The 21292-nt window shown below is 33.4% G+C and overlaps 2 protein-coding genes across 4 annotated transcripts; one reads left to right on the top strand and one right to left on the bottom strand.

The window, feature by feature from the left end:
• The first annotated feature begins 318 nt into the window (after window positions 1-318).
• LOC106069052 (protein N-lysine methyltransferase METTL21D-like) lies at window positions 319-3126 on the top strand. Its single transcript, XM_013228622.2, has 4 exons — window positions 319-1049; window positions 2389-2590; window positions 2738-2860; window positions 2994-3126. Exons 1-4 carry the CDS (start codon window positions 784-786, stop codon window positions 3111-3113), a joined length of 711 nt encoding a protein of 236 aa, XP_013084076.1. The 5' UTR covers window positions 319-783; the 3' UTR covers window positions 3114-3126.
• Window positions 3121-20850, bottom strand: LOC106069051 (dihydrolipoyllysine-residue acetyltransferase component of pyruvate dehydrogenase complex, mitochondrial-like). Of its 3 annotated transcripts, none has more exons than XM_013228620.2 (13): window positions 20647-20850; window positions 13114-13190; window positions 12649-12875; window positions 11511-11792; window positions 11019-11171; window positions 10838-10923; window positions 10526-10669; window positions 10207-10288; window positions 7978-8058; window positions 7440-7514; window positions 7083-7153; window positions 5416-5478; window positions 3121-4249 (listed from the first exon to the last, which is right to left on the bottom strand). In XM_013228620.2, exons 1-13 carry the CDS (start codon window positions 20769-20771, stop codon window positions 4120-4122), a joined length of 1596 nt encoding a protein of 531 aa, XP_013084074.1. In that variant the 5' UTR covers window positions 20772-20850; the 3' UTR covers window positions 3121-4119. The 3 variants fall into 3 exon arrangements, with proteins under 3 accessions (XP_013084074.1, XP_055871532.1, XP_013084075.1); XM_056015557.1 differs by lacking the exon at window positions 20647-20850 and adding an exon at window positions 14138-14217; XM_013228621.2 differs by lacking the exon at window positions 5416-5478 and having other exon boundaries at window positions 20647-20849.
• Window positions 20851-21292: the final 442 nt, after the last annotated feature.

The raw sequence follows: 21292 nt of genomic DNA, 5'->3' as shown, positions 1-21292 counted from the left end.
TGTCCTGAAAACGAAAGTCGAAGTAAACAATCGTTACAATGGCCTATGCCTTTGTGTGTATTTTTTAATGATGATTATTTAAAAAAAAATATCTAATCTAGATCTATATTTTAGACTTCTGTCAAAATAAGAATCTTTCTCAACTTTTAGATTATCTTGGGTATTTTAGTATTTAGATCTAGTCTATAGACTATAGATCTATTTTGTCCTAAACTAGTCTGACTAGACTGTCTAGAGTCTATAGTATAGGATGACATGTTTTTGCTACTTTCGTTACAAATCAAGCAGAGTAATCTCCCTTGTCTGTAGACTAGTAGATGAAAGATCTACATTAGATACTCATCATACTGATAGACCTAGAAATCTATAGTGACAGTCCTAGTCCTATACTATAGGCTATAAACTAGATTTTACTAGATCTATAGATAGATCTAGATTCTAGAATATTTAGTATAGATCTAGGCCTATCTACTGAAAATCAATAACTGACTTAGAATCTTCTTCTATTCTTCTTAACTTAACTCTAGATCTAATCTAGATAAATATATCGATTTAAATCTATTAATCTATTACAATTTATTTTTATATACTTTTTGAGTTTTGAGTATACTGTAACTATAGTCTATAGTATACTCATATGAATATGTTGTATAGATCTAGAATCTAATCTAGTCATCATCATAATCCATATAGTCTAGATCTAGATTAATCTAGAAATCTAGACCTATTATAATAGAATTTAGACCTCTACTCTAATCAATGATAAACTGATAAACATTTATAATGTCTAACACTAGTAGTAACACCAACGCTGTAGACCTGACAAAGCTTTTCTCACGGAATTTTGAGCTTCAGAACATTAACGACGGCACTATCACAGACATAACATTTGATCAATCAGCTGTTGGTGATGTTGGATGTGTGGTTTGGGATGCTGCACTTGTTTTGTGTAGTTACATTGATAAAATACGAAATGTGGTGCAAAATAAATCAGTTTTGGAATTAGGTTCAGGAACTGGTGCTGTTGGCATAGTTACAGCTGCTTTAGGGTAAATTTAGTGTTTTTTTTTTATAATTGTAATTGGGTGACAATGACATCACAGAAATAGCTTGGTAAATGAGAGGTGTTTTTTTTTTTTGTTTTTTGTTGTTTGTTTTTTAAATATTAGTTGTTTTTTTTTGAGTATATAGATCTAGATATTATGTTACAATTACGAATGATGAAATAAATCATAATGAAAGAGTGTAGAGCAAACTCTTTGCCATATTTCTGTCACAACTAATTCAATTATAATTATATGAATTATATAAATGACGTGGCTGGGTCAGTCAGCATAAGTCATGATTACATAAATTACTTAATTTTGAACAATTTCCAATCTCATAGTGTTTTATTTTCACCCAAGATCTCATTTAGTGCTATATTATATGTAACACATTTTAATTTGTTTTATTATTTACAAAGTTGTCTACTAAAAATTCTTTTGATAACTTTGTTATTTTAGTATTAATTATATAGCTTCAATATTATGGCCATATTCAAGATTAAGGAAGAATCATTTCGATATGCCATGATTTCCATTATATTATTTTATTATTGATAAAGGCAACAGATGTTTGGTGAAACTGTATTATTTTCAATAACTTATATGTGTGGCATTTAAATTTTTACAAAATCTCTATTCATTCACTCATTCTGAATGGGGTGGGCGAAACCTGGGTGGAGAGTTCTTGAAAATGGCTCTAACCATCATCCTAGAAATTTAATTTTATTATATGCATATCATTGGGAAAACAATTACTAGCTCGTTGGCTCCACTGACAAAACTGTTAGTTTGACCATTATAATTTGTTAAAAGTATATTTAAAAAAAAAAACTCATTTAAATTTGGTTACAGTGGACTATTAAAAAAAAGTTTTTTTCTTGAACAGAATATACTTCTTCAGGTATTTCCGCATGTAGACCCTATTCATTTAAGAGTTAAATAAATTAATGTTCAGGAAAATTTTTTCTAAGTCTAGATCTAAAAACCTATCATTAGAATATTATCAGGTCTAGTAGATTTACACATATATTTAACTATTTTCTCTGGGTGGAGGGAAAGGGGCAGGGTAAACAATGTTTCTATTTTTTTTCTTAATCTAACATTCATCTGTTATTATGAGCAAAATAATGGCTCATAAGTTGTATAAAGGAGGTTTTTCTAAAAAAAAAATTTTTTTTTAATTTTTTCTTTTTATTGTCCAAAGGCTGAGGAGGAACTAGAGTTTTATTTTCTTTTAAAGGTCAAACCATTATTGAATTTGAAATGCAAAGTTAATATGCCTCTTATTTAGTGAACTGCAACCTACATACCAATTATAATTTTATTGATTCAAAAATTGTAGAGCAAGGGTAATAATCACAGATCTTCCAGAAATTGTTCCATTTATGAATCACAACATTCAATTAAACCAGAAAGTACTAAAGGACAGTTGCTCCGCCCTGGAGCTGAGATGGGGAAACAAAGAACAAATGTCCAAAGTTAAACAGATCCATTTCTCTGAAGGTGTTGATTTTCTATTAGTGGCAGACTGTGTATATTATGAGGTGAGTTTTCATTTTTTTTACTTCCTTATCATTTCTTATTTTGCTAAGTGTTTCAATATATTTCTTGTGGTGTTTTAGTATAATTTGAATATTTAGTTCCTCAATTATAACTTGATTTTTTAATTATTTTTTTTTCCTATATTATAGGAGGCCCTTGAGGATCTGGTCGACACTATTGTTTACTTTGCTTCCCCTGAAACTATTGTCTTGTGTAGTTATGAAGACAGGGAGCTAGGAAATAAATCTGAGCTGCAATGCAAATTTTTCAAGGTTCATTTCTGCACATTTTTGCTTTCAAAGTGTCCATAACCTTTCAAAACTGCATGTTTTGAGACCTTGCTAAACATTTCAGTTTTTCAAAGCCCTTCTAAATTATAAAAATTATTTTGTTTTCTTTTAACAGAAACTGTCTGAACATTTTACAATAACAGAAATACCAATAGAAAAGCAAGATCCACTTTACAGCAGTCCTGACATTCATATCATGGAAATGACATTAAGTCATCAAAATAATAAAACATAGTCACATGTTTAAAGTTTGTTTGTTTTTTTATAACACATTTTATTTATTATTTGTTTCATGTTTAAAAGACCCACTCCTATTCATGTCAAATGAGTGCTGAAACTATAGCATAAACATTTAGTAATTGTTATTGCTACAATTCTAACAAGTTTAGTTGTGTTTTAGGGATGGGATAGAAAAACAATTCACTATGGGAAATACATTCTCCTGAGCTAAATCATTAAACACATTTACACAGAATCTAGTATTAGATAATCTTGAATTATAATAATTGTCACTGATAAATCATTTCAAGACAAGAATACTGTATATGTACAGGTCTTGGTCATAGTACAGGAAACATGAGTATTTAATAAATAATCATCTAACTTGGGTTACTCATGTTACAAATTATGAACAAAACTTTGTTATTTGTTAAGATTTTAAGAAATCATAGCTTAAAAAATGTTTAAAGAATTATTGACAATGGCAACACATTTCTAGCATTTACTAAATAAAGGTAATTCCATATTATTTAATGTCAATGAAAATCCTAAGCTGTTTTAAGGTATTCAGAATGAACTTTACAAAAAATGTCCATACCAGAGATTGCTTTGTTGACTTTCACAAAAATGTGCAACTTATAGGAACAAATTCATACTAACTATGGCAAAACATTTACTCTAGAATTGTATTTGATAAGTAAGAGAAAAATAAAAAAAAGGCTTAAAAAAAAACAATATATTTCATTGCTACATTCATATTAACGAAGGTAATGCAACAAACCATGAGCCTAAAGATAATTCCTCAAATAACTAGTGTGCCATTCATTCCAAAAAAAAAATGCATTTGATCAGGTCAAACAGTACAATACTTCAAAACATTCTTGTAGAAATAAACTACCTTGATATTAAATGTATGTGTAATATGCATACAGCAAGCAATTTGCCAGCAATACTTCACAAGTTCCTCAATTTAGTCTCGTCATAGAAATTCAGTATTTTTGTTTATACAGTACTACAGATAATCAAAGCAGCATGGACTCAGGTTTCTCCATCAATGTTTTAAACTCTGCTAACCACTTAGCACCAACGGCACCATCAACAACTCTATGGTCACAACTCAAGGTTACTGTCATGACATGGGCTGTGCTGACACTGCAAAAAAAAAATTTAAAAAATGTGATACTTTCACAAAGGCATTAAAATCAATCATTAGAAAAGCTATTGTTGAAAGAAGCATTCAAATTGTTTCTGATACCAACACTGATTTAATACAATAATTCAAAGACTGCATTTATTAATTTAAATGGTGAACAAGTTGCTGTTAATGTAGTAATAGTATGTAGTAATACTGGTGATAAGGAAGTAGTAGTAGAGAAGAAACTTTTTTTTTTTTTTTTTTGGAACATATTTATATCAAGCTGTGTTACTGTTTTTCTTATTCCTTAAAAAAAAAAAAAAAAAAGCAAGTCAAAGGCCCTTGAGACCAGTGACAGAAGGAAGTGGTTTCCCAAATGAATGAGATGTTAGCTAATCAGAACTAGATAATTTAATCCTATTAATTTTGCACGGTCACAGATCCTTGATCCATTTTAATGCTGTTTGCCCTTTTCACTAGTAGACACATTCACAAGGTACAGAGATGAGGACAGGAAAAGATGACATGAACCAGATATATGATCAAAAATAAAACTGCAGAAAAATTAAGCACATTTACTTCTATTGGATTGTAATATGTATTTAACAAAAATGCAAAACACTATCTCAAGGTAATGTTTGTAGATTTTATACAATGTTTTGTGAACACAAAATAGTGATAAATATTAAAGTGCTGAGCCTACAGCATGCAGAAGAGGATTAATTATATCAGCTTATATAGAACAGTGAGACTTCAATGAAATAATAAAACAAAATAGTTCTAGTATTTTATTTTGGATGTTAAAAATGGCTTTTAACTGCCTGCAATGTGTCTTTCAATAGAAGGAATAAAAACTAAAACAAATCTGATTAAAATTTCCTTTGAGCCAAAATAATTTATTCAGAAAAAATATGATATTTTGGGTTTTTGGTACATCGCGTTATGCTTAAAATTGTCCATGGGTAGCAGCTTTTGGTGACACTACGAAATTCTACATTACAACAAATGAAAAATGCTTAACTTAGGAAAGTACATAATACAAAGATTTTTGTATATCATATATAAACATATTGCAGTGAAAAGAAATTGATCAAACAACTTTAAATATTGAAGAAAAAAAAATTCTAACAAAGCAGAAACAAAGAACATCCAGCTGACTGGAAACCAACTATGGGCATCTTACCGAGGACCAGCTTCAGTGGTAGTGCCACATTTCCAGAACCAGAGCTTCTGACATTTTGGCTTACTATTAAGTATCAGCAGGAGAGAGCAATGTTTACACTTTGATTACCTTACTAACATAATGCCTAAGTAAATGTATGGAATCTTAATTGAAAGTAAGTACTGGTACAACTCTTAGTAAAATGTATGGTAATAATGCATTCATACCCTGTCACTACTTATTGACAAAAAATAGCAATAAAGATACAACATACGGTTTAGTTTAGATCTCATATTCTTATTCTACATTAGGATTCCAGCTTGAGCCCCCCTCTGTTAGGTAGCCAAGTGGTTTATACAACTAAACAAAACATTCTAAACATTTCAAAGTAGTTTTATTACCAGTTTTACTAACATGGGTAATTTAACTCAACTTGCCTAAAGACAAATACATACACAGAAAATATCTTTTCCCACAAATCCAAAAGTATATTTCTTTATGTAACTAAGCAAAACACCCCAGACATTTCAAAGCATACATGACCAGGTTTATTAACACAGGTAATTTAGGTCTAATTGTCTAAATATACACATAAAAGATCATTTATCTGCACATTTGAAAGATTTTTTTACCCAAAAGTATATTTGTTTACAAATCAAATGATTTTTTAAAAAGTAGACTCCGTAAATGAATTTTAACATTGATTTTTCTTCAAACAGAAATTACTTTATTGTCAACACCCTCAAGAAAATGTATTTTCATTTTCAAGAGAAGAGAAAGAGTTCAGAGACACAAGTTTAATTTAGAAAGAGGTCAGTGGTACTTGAAATAAAGTTGGCAGATAATGTTTAGAAAAAAGAAACAATTAGAAAAAGCTGTATACTGGTCAAAGATAGGAAGGAAGGAAGGTAAAAAAAAAAAAAGGGTAAAGATGCTGGCCTAGAACCGTAATGCATTAAATCATACCAGCAATACATTTGGTATACGTCTATTTTACTATCATGCATGTGTGATCATTTGAAAATGTTTCACATCCAAACTGGTACTAATAAGCTACAAACACCACTAAAGTTTTTTCTTATAATCAGTTCAATGATAGACTTAATTACTGACAACTAAAACTAAGACTGCTTTATTGATCCTTATGGAAATTTGTTGTGAATACAAGGACTCTTTTCTCATATAAAGACAACACAACAGAAACATACACATATATAGAACAGACACAACATAAAGTTCATTCAGCAACTACACACAGGCATCTTGGTCCTTTTCATGTTTCCTGATCAAAAAGGATTGTTTTGGCACGGTCAGCAAATGAACATTGTCAAACAAATGTGTTATCAGTAAAATTGCAGGCACAACTAAATGAAATAAACTACTAAATAAAAATGTATGAATGTAAACACCTTAATACTTTATCACTGAGAAGGGAAGGGAGAGATTTTAAAAAGCAATAGTTTATATTAACATTAACTGTACACTTTTTATACTATCTTTATGATAAAAAATGGCTGACTTTATAAAAAAAAATCATAAAAAGGAGAAAAAAAATTAGAATAAGGAAGTTGATTTCTTTTATCAAAAAGTTTGTAAACCCATTCACCATTAGACTGAGCGTCAAAACCCATACAACTTATTATATTAGCTGGGTTTATAAAACCAATGAAATGAACAGAGTCGCTTACCTAGTTTTGCCATCAGCACTCTCAATTGATATCACTTTCTTCTCTGCACCACCAACAGCAAGAATACAGGACTAGAAAACCAATGATAACTTATATGAAAATGTACACATACAATAACAATTCAGAGAATTAATCAATAAATGAAAGTCAATACAGGATGACTTGGTCTATCATGACACATTTGTATAAACATTTACACCACAAACATAGCAGCATATACTTTTATTAAAGAAATAAATAAATTATATATGTGATAATGTATATTTAAATACACATTTTTTTTCTTGATATTTACAGTTAAGTATAGTTCAAAGAAAAACTGAAATTGTTAAGAGGTGACCAACAAATTGTTATTACCTGAGGAGGGTTGATTACTGCAGCAAAATTTTTAATACCAAACATTCCTAGATTAGAAATAGTAAATGTTCCACCCTGAAAGAAACAAAATATGAACAATTATTACTTATAGCCCCCCCAAAAAATGACATTAAGACATTATAAAGAGAAAACATCCCTCATATTTTATTTTGTCAAGCTTGTAGGATTTGTGCTTTAATTTTTAAAAAGTTGAAATAAATATTGCTTAAGCTAACTTAATTTTCAGTCTAAAATTGCCAAGTGGCTGGGAAAACATAGGGCTTCAGTGAACAAAGAAGGAAGTCTGAGATACATTTCTGACATATAGGTTAAAGCTTTAGCAAGGAAATAGAAGCATGTTCACAGAAGTCAAATTTAAAACTCAATGATCAGATACAATTTAATCCTCCCCCCCCCCCCACACACACACAATACAAAGTTCACTAATTGTTTTTGTCTATATTAAAAGTTTGATGTTCTCAAGAGAGTTTTAGTGCATAAAAATCCAAATTCTGACAATCATTAAAAAAATACAAACCTGGAACTCCTGGGGCTGCAGCTTGCCCTCACGAGCTTTAGCTGCTAGTGAAGCTACATCTTGAGCAATTTGTGATAAGCCCTGTGGATAAAGTCATACTATATTGTTACATCGACTGAAAAATTTAAGTTTTACTGCTGCATAGGAAACCCTGCAGTTACTCTATTTATAATTCAATATTTTTTTTGTTTAATGTCTGTAAAGCAGTACTATTCAAATAAGTATTGATGATGGCCAATAGATGCATGTCAAACACATTTAAGTATCTCAATGATAAAGAAGTTAATTCATTTTTCAACCTTTGGAATCCTCCTAAAATCTACCTGGCTATCTACATTTTAATAACATAATAAATTTAATCTACCTCAAACCAATACCCACGTAATTATATTAAGCTATGGGTTAACAGTTACCTGACATTACTATTCTAGTACACACAATTCTCAAATGTCAAAGAAGGTCTTACACAACATGTTTTGATCAGTTTTGTTTTATTCTTGGTAATGCATGTACAAGCCTAACAAATTTTACAATAATGTTCAACAATTTATATGGAGTTTTATTATTATGAGTGATGCCAATAGATCAATAGTAAAAATTTTAACTTTCAAGAAAAAAGTTCAGTAATTTGTAGTATTTAAGAGCAGAAATAAATTGACGATGAAATTATTAGTAGTAACAAATGCCTAATCACTTAAAAAGTACATGCACAGTGGAATACTAATTTTTGTATTAATAACTTAATTCCATTTTTTTTTCTATGCCTATCAAAAAACAAAGACAGTAGTAAATAAGCCACCTATGCATCGTTGCACAATATGATGATTTTTGTAATAACTAGTAACAATTTATATGTCCTTTAAAAAGCAACTTGCTGGGAAAAGGATTTTTTTTTAAATTTATTCAAGTTTGCAATGCTGGGTGAAACTTGAACACTACTTTTGGTTGCCATTATACTATAAAAAGGCAAAATAAAATTTTGAAAAGAAAAGTATGTAAAAACTAATGTGAGGTATACATTAAAAAAATAGGTGTGCAAAAAAAAAAAAAAAAAAGGAATCCTGTTTTTTAAATTTTCCAATCAAGAGAGGTAAACTATTAAAAAAACCTAAGTCAAGATAGGTAAACTATTGAATAAACAAGCTTTGGCTCCAGTAGATATGGCATAAGCCATCTTGATAATTTCTAGACAGAGGTCTAATTGAATTTTCTATTGGTTTTATAGGCTATATGGATATCTTTCATTTGTTATCAATCTAGTTTAAAGATCCTAAAATCTTGACCTGTTTTAATTTAGAAAGAGAAGAACAAAAGTGAATATGACGCCCCTCCCACTCAGATGTCAGTTACATCCTTACCTATATCTGAATTTAGATACCTGATTACATATGAATTATGCCTTAATGTTAGTGGTTGTCACAGTCTTAGTTGACATTGCATGATCTAAAGTTCACGTCATGTTAATAGTTTAAAAGACACGTGGAATTCCTGATGTAGAAAACAGGAAGTAGAATGAAAAGTTGACTTTGAGTTCAGTCAAAATCAAGTAAGTAAGGTCTTGCTCCCGGTACAGGAAGGTTGGACGTTCCCTCCTGGACTGGTGGATATGTATGCATATAGCATGAGAGTCGAAGGACTAGTCATTGTTGATTAATAATATTTGAGAGTTGATTTCATAATGTGCTTATTGAATATTAAGGTATTATTCGTATTTCAATGGATATCTATAGTTGAAGCTCCAGTGTCACTAGTAGTAATTGTTCTTATTGTTACCCGCTGAGATGCGGACGTGATTTGTTGTTAACGTATTGGATACTTTTGATACCGCTGTTATGCGGATAGGATTATTATTTCTTGACTTGTAACACTAACAAGGAGTGCAGTATATTATTATTATGTTGTAAATAAAATCTTCATGTTGTCTGCTGAACGGACTTGAGTCAGTCGTATAGTGTTTGTCTCGTCACGTGTCTAGAGCACTTCAGGAAGTAAGAACCCAGTATTACACCATTCAATCAGTCTCTAATATTCGTCTTGTCATGCATTTACAGTGGTATTAGTTAGTATTAGTAATGAAAAAAAAAAATAAGATTTTTTTTTTTTTTTTAAATTTCAAGTTGTCAGTATTTAATAGCTATATCAACAATTGTTTTTCTGTTGCTATGTTTTGAGATGTCAACTAAAGATTACAGCTCTAATTCAAAATGTAGTATTAACTCTTAAGCTTACTTTAGTTTCAGCATTAAATACAATGGGAGTTATGAGACCATTGTCTGTAGCAACTGCAACGTTTACATCTACTGTTTTATATCTGAAATTAAACAAAAAAAAAGTGTTTTTTTAGAGTCAAAATGATCATACTTCTGAACCCAATGACCAGTATCCAAGAAATATGATATAGTGGACAGTTACTGTAATACCATACTGGACACTGATAAAAAGACACTAAGGATGACCACTTAAAAACTATACTTCACATACACTAATACTGACCAAATTACCCTTTGGAAATGTACTAACATAAATAATGAGCACAGTAAAAACTTACTGTCTAATAAATTCACCCATCCAGGCAGAGTTTGCTTCTGGTACCCTCTTACAAGCTAGAGCTGCAGCTTTGATAATGAAATCATTCACAGAAATTTTTTTCAACTTTTGTTTTTCCAATGATTCATTCAAGTCTTTTCTAACACTGGATAAGAAAAAAAAAAGTAAAGAGTACATCACATGTAATGATTAAGTATATTACAAGAATAAGTACATTATAATCTTATAATGTATAAGTAATTTATAAGATAATAGGTATAAAATATGATCCAGCATACATGTAAAATGAAACAAAATATACAGATACTCATACCTCAAAATCCTTTCTACATTAACATCTGTGACAAGATAATAATGTGGTATTGTTTGCTTGGAAAGAGTTAACCGTTTGGCTATGACCTGTAAGGATGAAAACAAAGAAAAGTCAAAAGTATAATATCTGCCACTTTCAAAACATTTATTCTGAGAAAATATTTAAAAGAGTGTTTACTGACCTGTCTCATATTAGTAAGCGGCATATCTACAAAACTTGTTGACGTTGAAGGTGAAGTGATTGGAATGGCAGTACCCACCGAGGGAGCACCAGGCTTTGCTGTGAGCACATCATGAGCTCTGATCTGACCATCAGGACCGCTGCCAACTATAGTCTGAATGATATAGATATATATCTTATTTATTTATATTCTGTCTTGACAAGTCTGGAAACCAGGAGCATATATTAAAAGTGTTATTGGAGTAAAATATTAACTTTTCTAAAACTATTGTAAAGATATTTAAAATTACAATGACCTAAAATGTTGCATCATAGTTTTACCTAATATTTTACAGAAATAAACATCAAAATAAATAATGACTGAATCCTGTTCTCCAAGCAATGATTGTGGAAAGAAATAATCATAATAAAAAAAAAAGAGACTTTGATTTCAGTGCAACACTTAGGACAAATACTTTAGCTTGTAATATTTAGATAAATGTAAAAAATTTACCCTTAGATCAATTCCCTTTTCTTCAGCTAAAGACCTGGCAAAAGGAGTAGCAAAGACTCGTCCTCCAGGTGCCTGAGAGGCAACTGGAGCAGAGGCAAGTTCCAGTTTAGGAACAGCTGCAGGTGCTTGTGGTGCAGCTGTGACTTCTGGTTGTGGTGGAGGTGGGGGTTGTGCAGCAGCTGGTTTCCCCGAGCCTTTGGGTATTTGATCATCACTTGCAGATGGCTTGTAATCTTTGAAAGCCGCTAAATCTTTCTCAGAGCTTACAATGATACACATTAGCTGGTATCAGAATTTAAAAAAAAATTATTAGGTTAAATAGAAAAAAAAATCAAACCACATGACTGAAATAATTCTATATCACTGTGTGTATTAAATTTATAACAGCATTTTCTACAAAACCAAAAACAAATATATGTGAAAAATCTTATGGGACATGATTACTAAGGGAGATTGGAATTATTCAGGGTTTTTAGAATGTCAGTTTCTTCCCAAATCTAATGGGCTCAAGAAACATTACATCATCTGAAAAGAGAACTTTACTTTTTACTGGTTTTACAATGTGAAATGATAAATATATATTTTTTGATACTTTGGGTTTTTGGCACATCGGCACAATTTAGGCCTGTTGTGCCCACCATAATCCCTCAAGGGTTACTTCCCCTTTATAGTTCTATAGTTCAAGAGCTAAATGTTATACAGCTAAGTTATTAAAAATAAGGTCCATTCATAGCTCAAATAGTAAAAAAGTTAAAAAATTTTAATATTTGATAAAAATCTGTTATATATATATATTTACAATTACTTTGCCCAATCTCAAATCAAAATTTCGTGGTCAACCCCTTCTCCTAAATAAAGCCCAGTATTTTCCCAGGGTCAACATAACCAAACAGTGTTTTTAAGTTGTCTGCTCCAAAAAATTTCCTTCTAATAACCTGGTATCTGGGGCAATCAAGGAGGATATGTTACAACTAGCCTTCTAGTGACTTATCCAGATATAGAAAACACTCAAAACAATAACTTCATTTTAAATGTCTTTTGACATATGCACATTGAGAGTGTTTTAAAAATTCATGCAACCACTCACCAAGTCACCTTTCTTAGCAGTGATGCAACTATGATAAAAAATATTATTTACCTTTCCCAATGGAACATCCTTAGTGCCTTCTGGAATAAATATCCTTGCCAGATAACCTTCCTCTGATGATTCAAAACCCATGGTAGCTTTGTCAGTCTCGATGTCTGCTAATAAATCACCTTCTGACACCTTATCTCCTTCTTTCTTCTGCCAGGAAACAATGGTCCCGGACTCCATGGTTGGAGACAGAGCAGGCAGGACAATTTTGATATGGGGAGGTAGATTATCTAAAAATTAGAAAAATAAATTTTTCTTTTTGACTCTGTGTGTTGGTGCTACTGAAGGATGAGTCCTTCAACCAAGACTTTACCAAAAGGTTGTCACAATATGAACTAACTTAAAAAGAAAAAGAAGATTATACAATAAACAGTATTATTAGATAAATGTTAAACAACTATGCTAATAACAAAATCCTATTTTTTATATATGTAAATCTGTTCATAATTGTCAACTCTTATTTAGTACCTGAACTGTAAAATCGCCTGGTAATTTTTTGGCTGCATGCATTTCTTAACTGTAAGTGTCCATCTGAAGAATTAGACCTATTGTAAAATAAAATTTAAAAAAAGGTGAACAATTTTTGACAAATAATTTCTTTTTTTCTAAGGTACATGGGTTAAAAGGGACTAATAATCATTGCAAGAGTCTATAGTTTTACTAAGTTTTAGTGTTTTATAGGCACACTAGATTTTTAAAAATAAAATTGTAATGAAAAAAATATCACCATAAATTTAAATAGTTTAAATTCTATAGAATTCTAAAGAAATGTGTATACTATTGTATACATGTCAGAATGAGGGGAGTGGATAAATTTCAAAACATAAATGGATAACATCCATACCATACCAAAAATAAAAATAATATTCATTCATTTGATACACCCTTTACACAATAACTAAGAAAAACAATTATTTGGGGATGACAAGACAGGGGATGAAGTGACCGGTCACCATTTTAAAGCTGTGCTGTAGGTTCAACTAAAGTAATCATAAATCATAGTTCATCATAAAGTATTAGACTTAGGACTTCTACTCAGTGAGTTAGTTTATTTCTAGACATAGCATAGACTTCTGAAGTAACTCTATTGAATTCTAATTCTTGAGTCAAGTTATACTAATTACATTAACAGTAAGTAATCATAATAACCTAAGTAATCATACTTCATACAACAAAGTGATTAACTGATTTCTTAGACATAGTCAAAGACAGTGATTAACTGATTTCTTAAGTCAAGACTAGAGTGATATGGGATAAGCCTAGCCTAGAGAGAAGTAAGTAGTCAGTAAGTATTAGATCTAATTCAGAATCTACTCAATTAGAATTAATTAGATTTACTAGAATGGCTAGGTCTAGATAAAAGTAGATTCTAAGTTAAGTTACATAATATGCCTGTAGTGTGTAGTCTAGATCTAGAATTAGAATAGACCAGAGACTAACAGTCTAGATATAGACCTTCTTTATCTATATTATGTAGTACAGCTACACTTACACTTGACAGTTGTGAAGATCACACTTGCCGGGAATTATATTATCAAACTTCTTAATTCAAATGAAATGAAGAAAGAAACATCTCTGTATTATCTCCAAAACTTCTCCAACTTTCTTATACAAATAACTTCTCAATTCAAATCTTAAAGATACACAAAACTTCACTTATAATACTTCAACTACTGTAACTTTAATTAAGGTACTTCAACTAATAAAACTCTAATTAATGGACCCGCTAATATCAAAAAACTTATAACTCTATCAAACCATTACTAAGCAAGGACCCCGTCTAACTGACTTTCCCCTAATTTATACCTTTCTTAATCGTACATTCCAGAATCATGGAAACTTCTCCCCTAATTATTTTAGTAACTTTGACTTTCTAGAAGCTGACGTATGATATTTTTTCCCTTAAACTCTTTCTTTGATTGGATGCCTAAAATTAACTTGTTTACGCTGGACAGCACTGGCTTACCTCGAGCTTCTAGAAACTGGTCGAAATAGGTCACAGACTAGACTCGTGACAACAGTAACTGAGTAACTTGACTCTTACCTCACTCTTGAGTAAGTAGACTTGTACACTAGTTTAACTATGAAACTGTGATACCATACTGTCTACGCTACTCTAGATTATAGACTCTACAGTAACTGAATAAGTAACACATAGAATATGGTAGATCTATATCTATATTAGTATATATATATACTACTAGTAATAATAGTATAGATATCTAGATCTAAAAATACTCTACTGTCACTAAACACTAGTTATAATATCTAGATCTAGATCTACTATATCTAGAAATCTAGACTAACACTACAACTAGAGTAAAGCTGCCTAATCAAGTTAAGCTGAATCGCGCAATTTTTCTTATTTGAATTGTTGTAGCTCCAAATTGGCTAGACCTAGAAAAAAAATGAAAACACCCATTGGTCTGTATATTAGATATGTTGCCAAGTTTCAATACGCATCTAGTTAAAATAAAAAGCAATTTTTTTTCCATGACAAAGATATCGAACGCCTTGTAAACCATATCAAACTAAATGTATTTAAAAAATGTTTTAATTATTTAATTCTGTCATGGTCAAGCAGGTGGTGAACTACAAACTACTATGTGCAAAAGAAAAAAATTGCCATACACATGTCACAGCAATATATATATTTATAGAATGCTTGTGTGTTTTGTTGTCTAAAAATTTAATGATTAAGTTTATTTTTGGTTTGAACATTAAAGAAAACAGTGCATAAAAATACATGAACACTCAAAAAGAACTTGTGTTTGATATTGTAGCATTTTCTAAAATGATTAACCTTAATAAACACGATTGCAAATCTCAGATAGGGCTAATGTAAAGCAGCAAGTAAGTGTAATATGTTCTCCTCTCTATCCTGAAGCCAAATATGTAGATCCTGCTTAGCTATGCATCATGGGGCTTTACTATAGCCCTAGTACAACAAGGTTGTTAACGCCAGAAGTGGTAATGGTCTTAAGCCCATCATTACCTATAAAGTGCTTCCAATGGCATGCGTCTCAAATAGCCTCTGACAACCAGTCCAACTCCTGGCCTTCACATGTAGCTCAGTTACTGAGCCTGGCAGAACCGTTACCACAGACAGAAGGGGCAAAGGCGAGCAACTGGCGCCTAAACCAGTAAGCTTCGGGCAGGAGGGGCTCGTTAGCCTTGGTTGGCTACCCATCTAGGAGAAAGAAAACTCTGAATCCAAACCTCCACTGCCCTGCGGCTATACCCGCTGGTGACCCTTAGGCAGACTGTGGCACACTGTGCTACAGCCTGGCAGATCATGTGGCGCTACTGATCCCAAACTGTATTGGATATTCCGTTCCTTTGGTCACATCAGCTGCCCGGAGAGGGGGGAACTGCTGTGTGGGCGACATCATTCCGACCATAAACAATGCCCAGGCTTTCATCTCACGTACAATCCGAAAAACGGCCAGCTCCTCTACCACCGAAGTAAAAGCCACCTTAACCTGCGCTATCTGTGGACAGGAGTGTCTCTCCAAAATAGGGCTCCACAGCCACATGAGGAAGTGTGCTTTGAGATGAACCATAGTCGTTCTACGACTGAAGGAGGCCAATGAATGAGTACCGGAAGCACCCCCTCATTCATGTGTACGATGTAAAAAAAGGACACTTTTCATAACAGTGCACTTGATCACCAAGTAGAAAAACGATCTTGCATAAGAATACAAAATTAAATATGTTAAAAATTAGAAAAATGGATCGCTCACCATACTAACACAGTAGATAATAACCATCAAAATGAAGACGCTTTGATAAAAATATGGTGAGGTGTTTGATATGGTATACAAAAGGTTCGATAAGGCGGCTTTACTCTTGTTAATTTGTATAATACAGATGTTACTTAAAAAAAGAAAAAAAGATGATTATGTCCTATGCAAGTTCCTAATTCAATCTAGTCATGCATGTTAATCAATGACTTAAAACTCTTCAAGTCACTGGTTTTCCTGGCTGACTCAGGCAACCCATTCCATGCTCTAACAGCAATAGGCTATAGAAGGGAAGGATTATTTGTACAAATTTGTCCTAGCATATTATCTTATATATTTATATATAGAGATTCTAACAGTGAACAGTCTGAGTCTTAGTGTTACACTATCTTAAGTATTACATCTATTATCTATGCATGATTGTACTGAGACACTGAGTATACTTAGTATAGGTATAGGTAGACTATGTCTGGTAAACTGAGACACCAGGTATTGATACAGACTATGTCAATTAGTCTATAGAGTATACAATAGTAATAAGTATATTATATTAAGTATAATGTATTTAGACTCTATGACTCTGGGTAATGAGTTTAGTAGGACTAGACTTAATCTTAACATTACTCATTAGTCCCTAGACTCCTTGGCCGGCTTTGCCTTAGTCAAGGCTTGGTCTCTATAATTATAATAGTCTATAAAACTATAATATTATAATATAATTTATATTGCTATAACTTAGCAATTAACCTCAACGAAAGTGATATAAAACAGAACATTTAATAATCAATTATAAACTACAACTAGAGCCAAACTTAGAATCACAGCTCAGGCCTTCTTGTTTACATCGCTAATCATCGGCCATCTTCCTTCCTCTGTTCTCTATCGTGTCCTCTAGTACACAATGTCGCGCCAAATGACAGTGCGTAATGTAGAGTCATAACACTGCCCCCTCCTTAGTTATGTTCGTCCCGAACATGACCAGATTTTCGACAGGGCTGAAGAATTGTCAGTGCAGATGAAGTTCTGGCAAGAAAGTTATATAGTCCCACTGGAGGCCAGGTCATAAACACACTGTCATTTTAAGCCATTTCCAGAAGGTAGGCCTGTCTACACATGTCCATTAACCACATTATCAGTGTCCAGTTTCCGCTGAAATCGATTCATCTTTTACTCTGCTTTGTGAAGGCAGACGTACACACGTTTATCAAGTACAGACCTGTTGATGGTTTTTCTGGTATTTGTATTGTTCATTCGAGGTGCCGCCCGTAAAGTCCTTATTAAATTTCTGTCTGCAGTTAGTACTGGTAGCCAAACAGGAGTATTGGACGCAGACCCAACGTTGTCTGATTTGATCATGCCCATTGAAGCACTCATATCACGGACATCGAAAGCAATAGTTTCACTCTGCCTATAGGTCAATCCTCTAGTTTCTTCATCTAGCGTTTTCTTTTCGGGTCTGCGCTTATCGTTAAAAAGGTTGCCACTTTCTTTATCTTGAAAGCTAGACGCATCTGATTTGTCATTATGATCATCGACGGTGCTGCCACCACCAACACTTTCCTTGTAACTACCCGTATAGCCACAACAATGATTGGTTGATGTTTCAATCTCCGCTCTTCTAGGATGTAGCTGGCCTGCCAGTTTGTTCCACTTCAGTTTGTCCCTTTTATGATACCTGTTTATTGACAGATTAGACCATTTTGGTACGGTCGTATATTCGATTCGTTTCACCTGAATGCCTTCCACACCATCATCAAGCAATGGGAACTCTATGTGTCCATATTGTACAGTTCCACTTCCAATGTTTAGAGATAAACCGAATTCCTGCATAAAATCCAGACCCAGGATGCAATCGTCGACAACATTGGCGATCAGAAAATCATGACTAAATGGTTGACTTCCTATTTCAAAATTAAGCCGTACCTGTCCTAATATAGGTAACAGTTCGCCACCTGCCGTTTTAAGAGTGTAGCCATTCACTCGTATTATTTCCCGATCACCAATCAGACCGGGTCCAATTATCGACCGCGTAGCCCCTGTGTCCAAGAGGAATCTATAATAGCCAGCGCCAATCTTTCCCTGCACTCTCAAGGTTCTGCTTTGTTCTAACACTCTGAAAGGAGTCTTTATCCTCGGAGTTTCGATTTTCTGGGTTGCCAGTTCTTGCTCCCTAAGCCCGTAGAATCGTAGCGGTTGACGTTCCGATGCACAGCCTTGGCCTTGGAACAACATGTTACTATTCCTCCGTAAATGACCTGGAGTGTTACAATTCCAACAACGAAAAGTCTTTTTACTACGCCTTGAGGTCAGATAATGTTCCCGTTCACTTAAAGCCTTTTCCACCATTCTTCGAATCAGCCGCGGCAGATCCTCCTCTTCCGCCACATTTAACGTCTGACAATAGTGTGTGCTCCTCGCTGAAACTTCGGCCGCCTCGTAGGACAGGGCATAGATGGGGGCTTCGTTGATTTTCCGTTTTCCGCTTATTCGAATGGCTTTCTTAAGTTCCGAATCTCGCACTCCATCTATGAAAGCATCTGTGACCAGAACATCCAGAAGTTCCTGTGTTGCCGATGGGTAGGCAAGACGGGCGAGACGTTCTACGTCTGCTGCTAATTCCTGTAATGTCTCTCCGTTTTTCTGTTGTCGATTCTTTAATTGCATCCTGAAAACTTCCTGCAGGTGTTCACTGCCGTATCGTAGTTCCATTGTTTTGACCATGGCATCGTAGTCTGTCCGATCCGTCATAGTCTGTAACAATTCAGCTGCCTTGCCTCTGAGTGCCAACATAAGACCAGTTGCTTTCTCTGCCTGGGTATCCCATCTGTTGATTTGCGCCGCCGCCTCGAATTGTAATCGATACACCGACCAAGACACAGAGCCGTCAAACACCGGTGGTTTAATCTTCCCCGTCATTTCAGTCACAGTGGCACCCGCATCTTGTTTCTTTTGCAGCTCCGCCTTCATTTCATTTCGTAATTGTTGAATTTTAGAATCAACCTCCCACCATTTGGGACCTTAATTCAGCGATCTCATTTCTTAATTGTTGTTTGAAACTGTCTATGTCATTTTCAATTCGGTCACAAAGGATGCTATTGAGCTCAGTTTATTACCTAATTCGTCTTTAAGTTCATCCTTTACTGATTTCAGGTCTTCCTTCATTTGTTCTTGCATCGATTGAAAATGATCCCTCATATCCGGTTCTTTTTCAAACAAATAGGTGTCCGGATCCTGCTCTTCATCTATGATGCTTTGCCTAATACGTTCTATGAGTGCCTTCTTGTTGCCACTTACGTTCAGCTCCCTCCCTCTCAGTTCCTGTCTAAGTTCCTGTAATGACAGTTGACTAAGTGTTTTCTTCGACGCCATCCCGTATCAAAACGTTGATCAACTAAAACCAAAACTTATGTTGATCTACCCGAAAATGGAATCATTCAATGTCTTATACCTAGATCTAGACCTTCTTCTCCACTTTCGTTGATGATCCCACTTCTGACACCAATTGCTATAACTTAGCAATTAACCTCAACGAAAGTGATATAAAACAGAACGTTTAATAATCAATTATAAACTACAACTAGAGCCAAACTTAGAATCACAGCTCAGGCCTTCTTGTTTACATCGCTAATCATCGGCCATCTTCCTTCCTCTGTTCTCTATCGTGTCCTCTAGTACACAATGTCACGCCAAATGACAGTGCGTAATGTAGAGTCATAACAATATTATAGATCTACTAGATCTAAGACTAGTAAGTCACTAGTATAGTACTAGATTCTAGATCTCTAGTAAACTCTAGTAGTAGGACTAGACTCTGGATATCTACTAGTAACTAATGTAGATGATAGACCTAGACTGCGAGAGTCTAGAGAGAGTGACTAGAGTCAAGAGTGACTAGACTAGAGAGATATTCTAACAATAGATATTCACTAGAATCTAGATCTACTAGACTAAAACTCCTAACTAACAGTTGACTCAGACGTCTCAGACAGTGTCAGTGTGAGACACTGTGAGTTGTGAGACATTCAGATTGACTCAGTTCGAGTTAACATTGTCATTGGTTCATTTTTCTATGTGTAAGTTGTAAGTGTAAGTTTGTAAGTAGTAGTAAAAGTGTAAGTTTGTAAGTAGTACTACTAGACCTAGATAGTAGTAAAAGTGTAAGTCTAAGTGTAAAGTCAAGTAAGTGACTGTACTGTAAGTGTAAACTTTAGATTAGTTTAAAATAGTCTGACTTTATTTTTAGCACAACAGCACATACCGATGTGATAAGCAATTATCAATAGCATTGTTGGCACTGCACACACATCTATTAGCTAAAGACTGTAAGGAACTTCTAGGCTTTTGTCTAATTAAAGATCGTAATAATGTGTGAGAACGAAACATTGTTATTTTTTAATCCTTGGATATCTCACACAGGCAAGGTCAGCGGCCTACACCAATGTTGCCAACTCTAAAATAACTTTTAAAAAGCTAGATTTTGCCAATTAGCTAGATTAAAGGGAGATAATAGGATTCAAAGCCATCATTTACCCCCCCCCCCCCCCCAACCCGAGAGTTTTGAGGTTTAAAAAGCCCTCTTAAATATAATTCTAAAACAAACAAGTCATCAATTTCTATGAGCGTTAATAAAGGGGCTTTGAGTTTGTAAAAAAAAAAAATACTTCCCCAACAGATGGTTTTGACGATGAAACTTAAAATTATTCCCTTTTAGATATAAAATCTAAAGCAGACTACAGTCACCAAATTCCATGAGCGTAGCCAAGAGATTTTTCAAATTTACACCAGACACAAAGATAGCACATTTCTTATTCCATATGCTAGACAAACGTGTACAAGTGATCTTTCTTCTCTAGTGCTATATATTATAGAGAAACAACTAGGTAAACCAACAACTTAGCAAGAGT

Source organism: Biomphalaria glabrata, chromosome 17, assembly GCF_947242115.1.
Source record: "Biomphalaria glabrata chromosome 17, xgBioGlab47.1, whole genome shotgun sequence".
NCBI classification, from domain to species: domain Eukaryota; kingdom Metazoa; phylum Mollusca; class Gastropoda; family Planorbidae; genus Biomphalaria; species Biomphalaria glabrata.
Note: the sequence above shows the minus strand (reverse complement) of the source record. Positions and strands in the feature narration are given on the sequence as shown.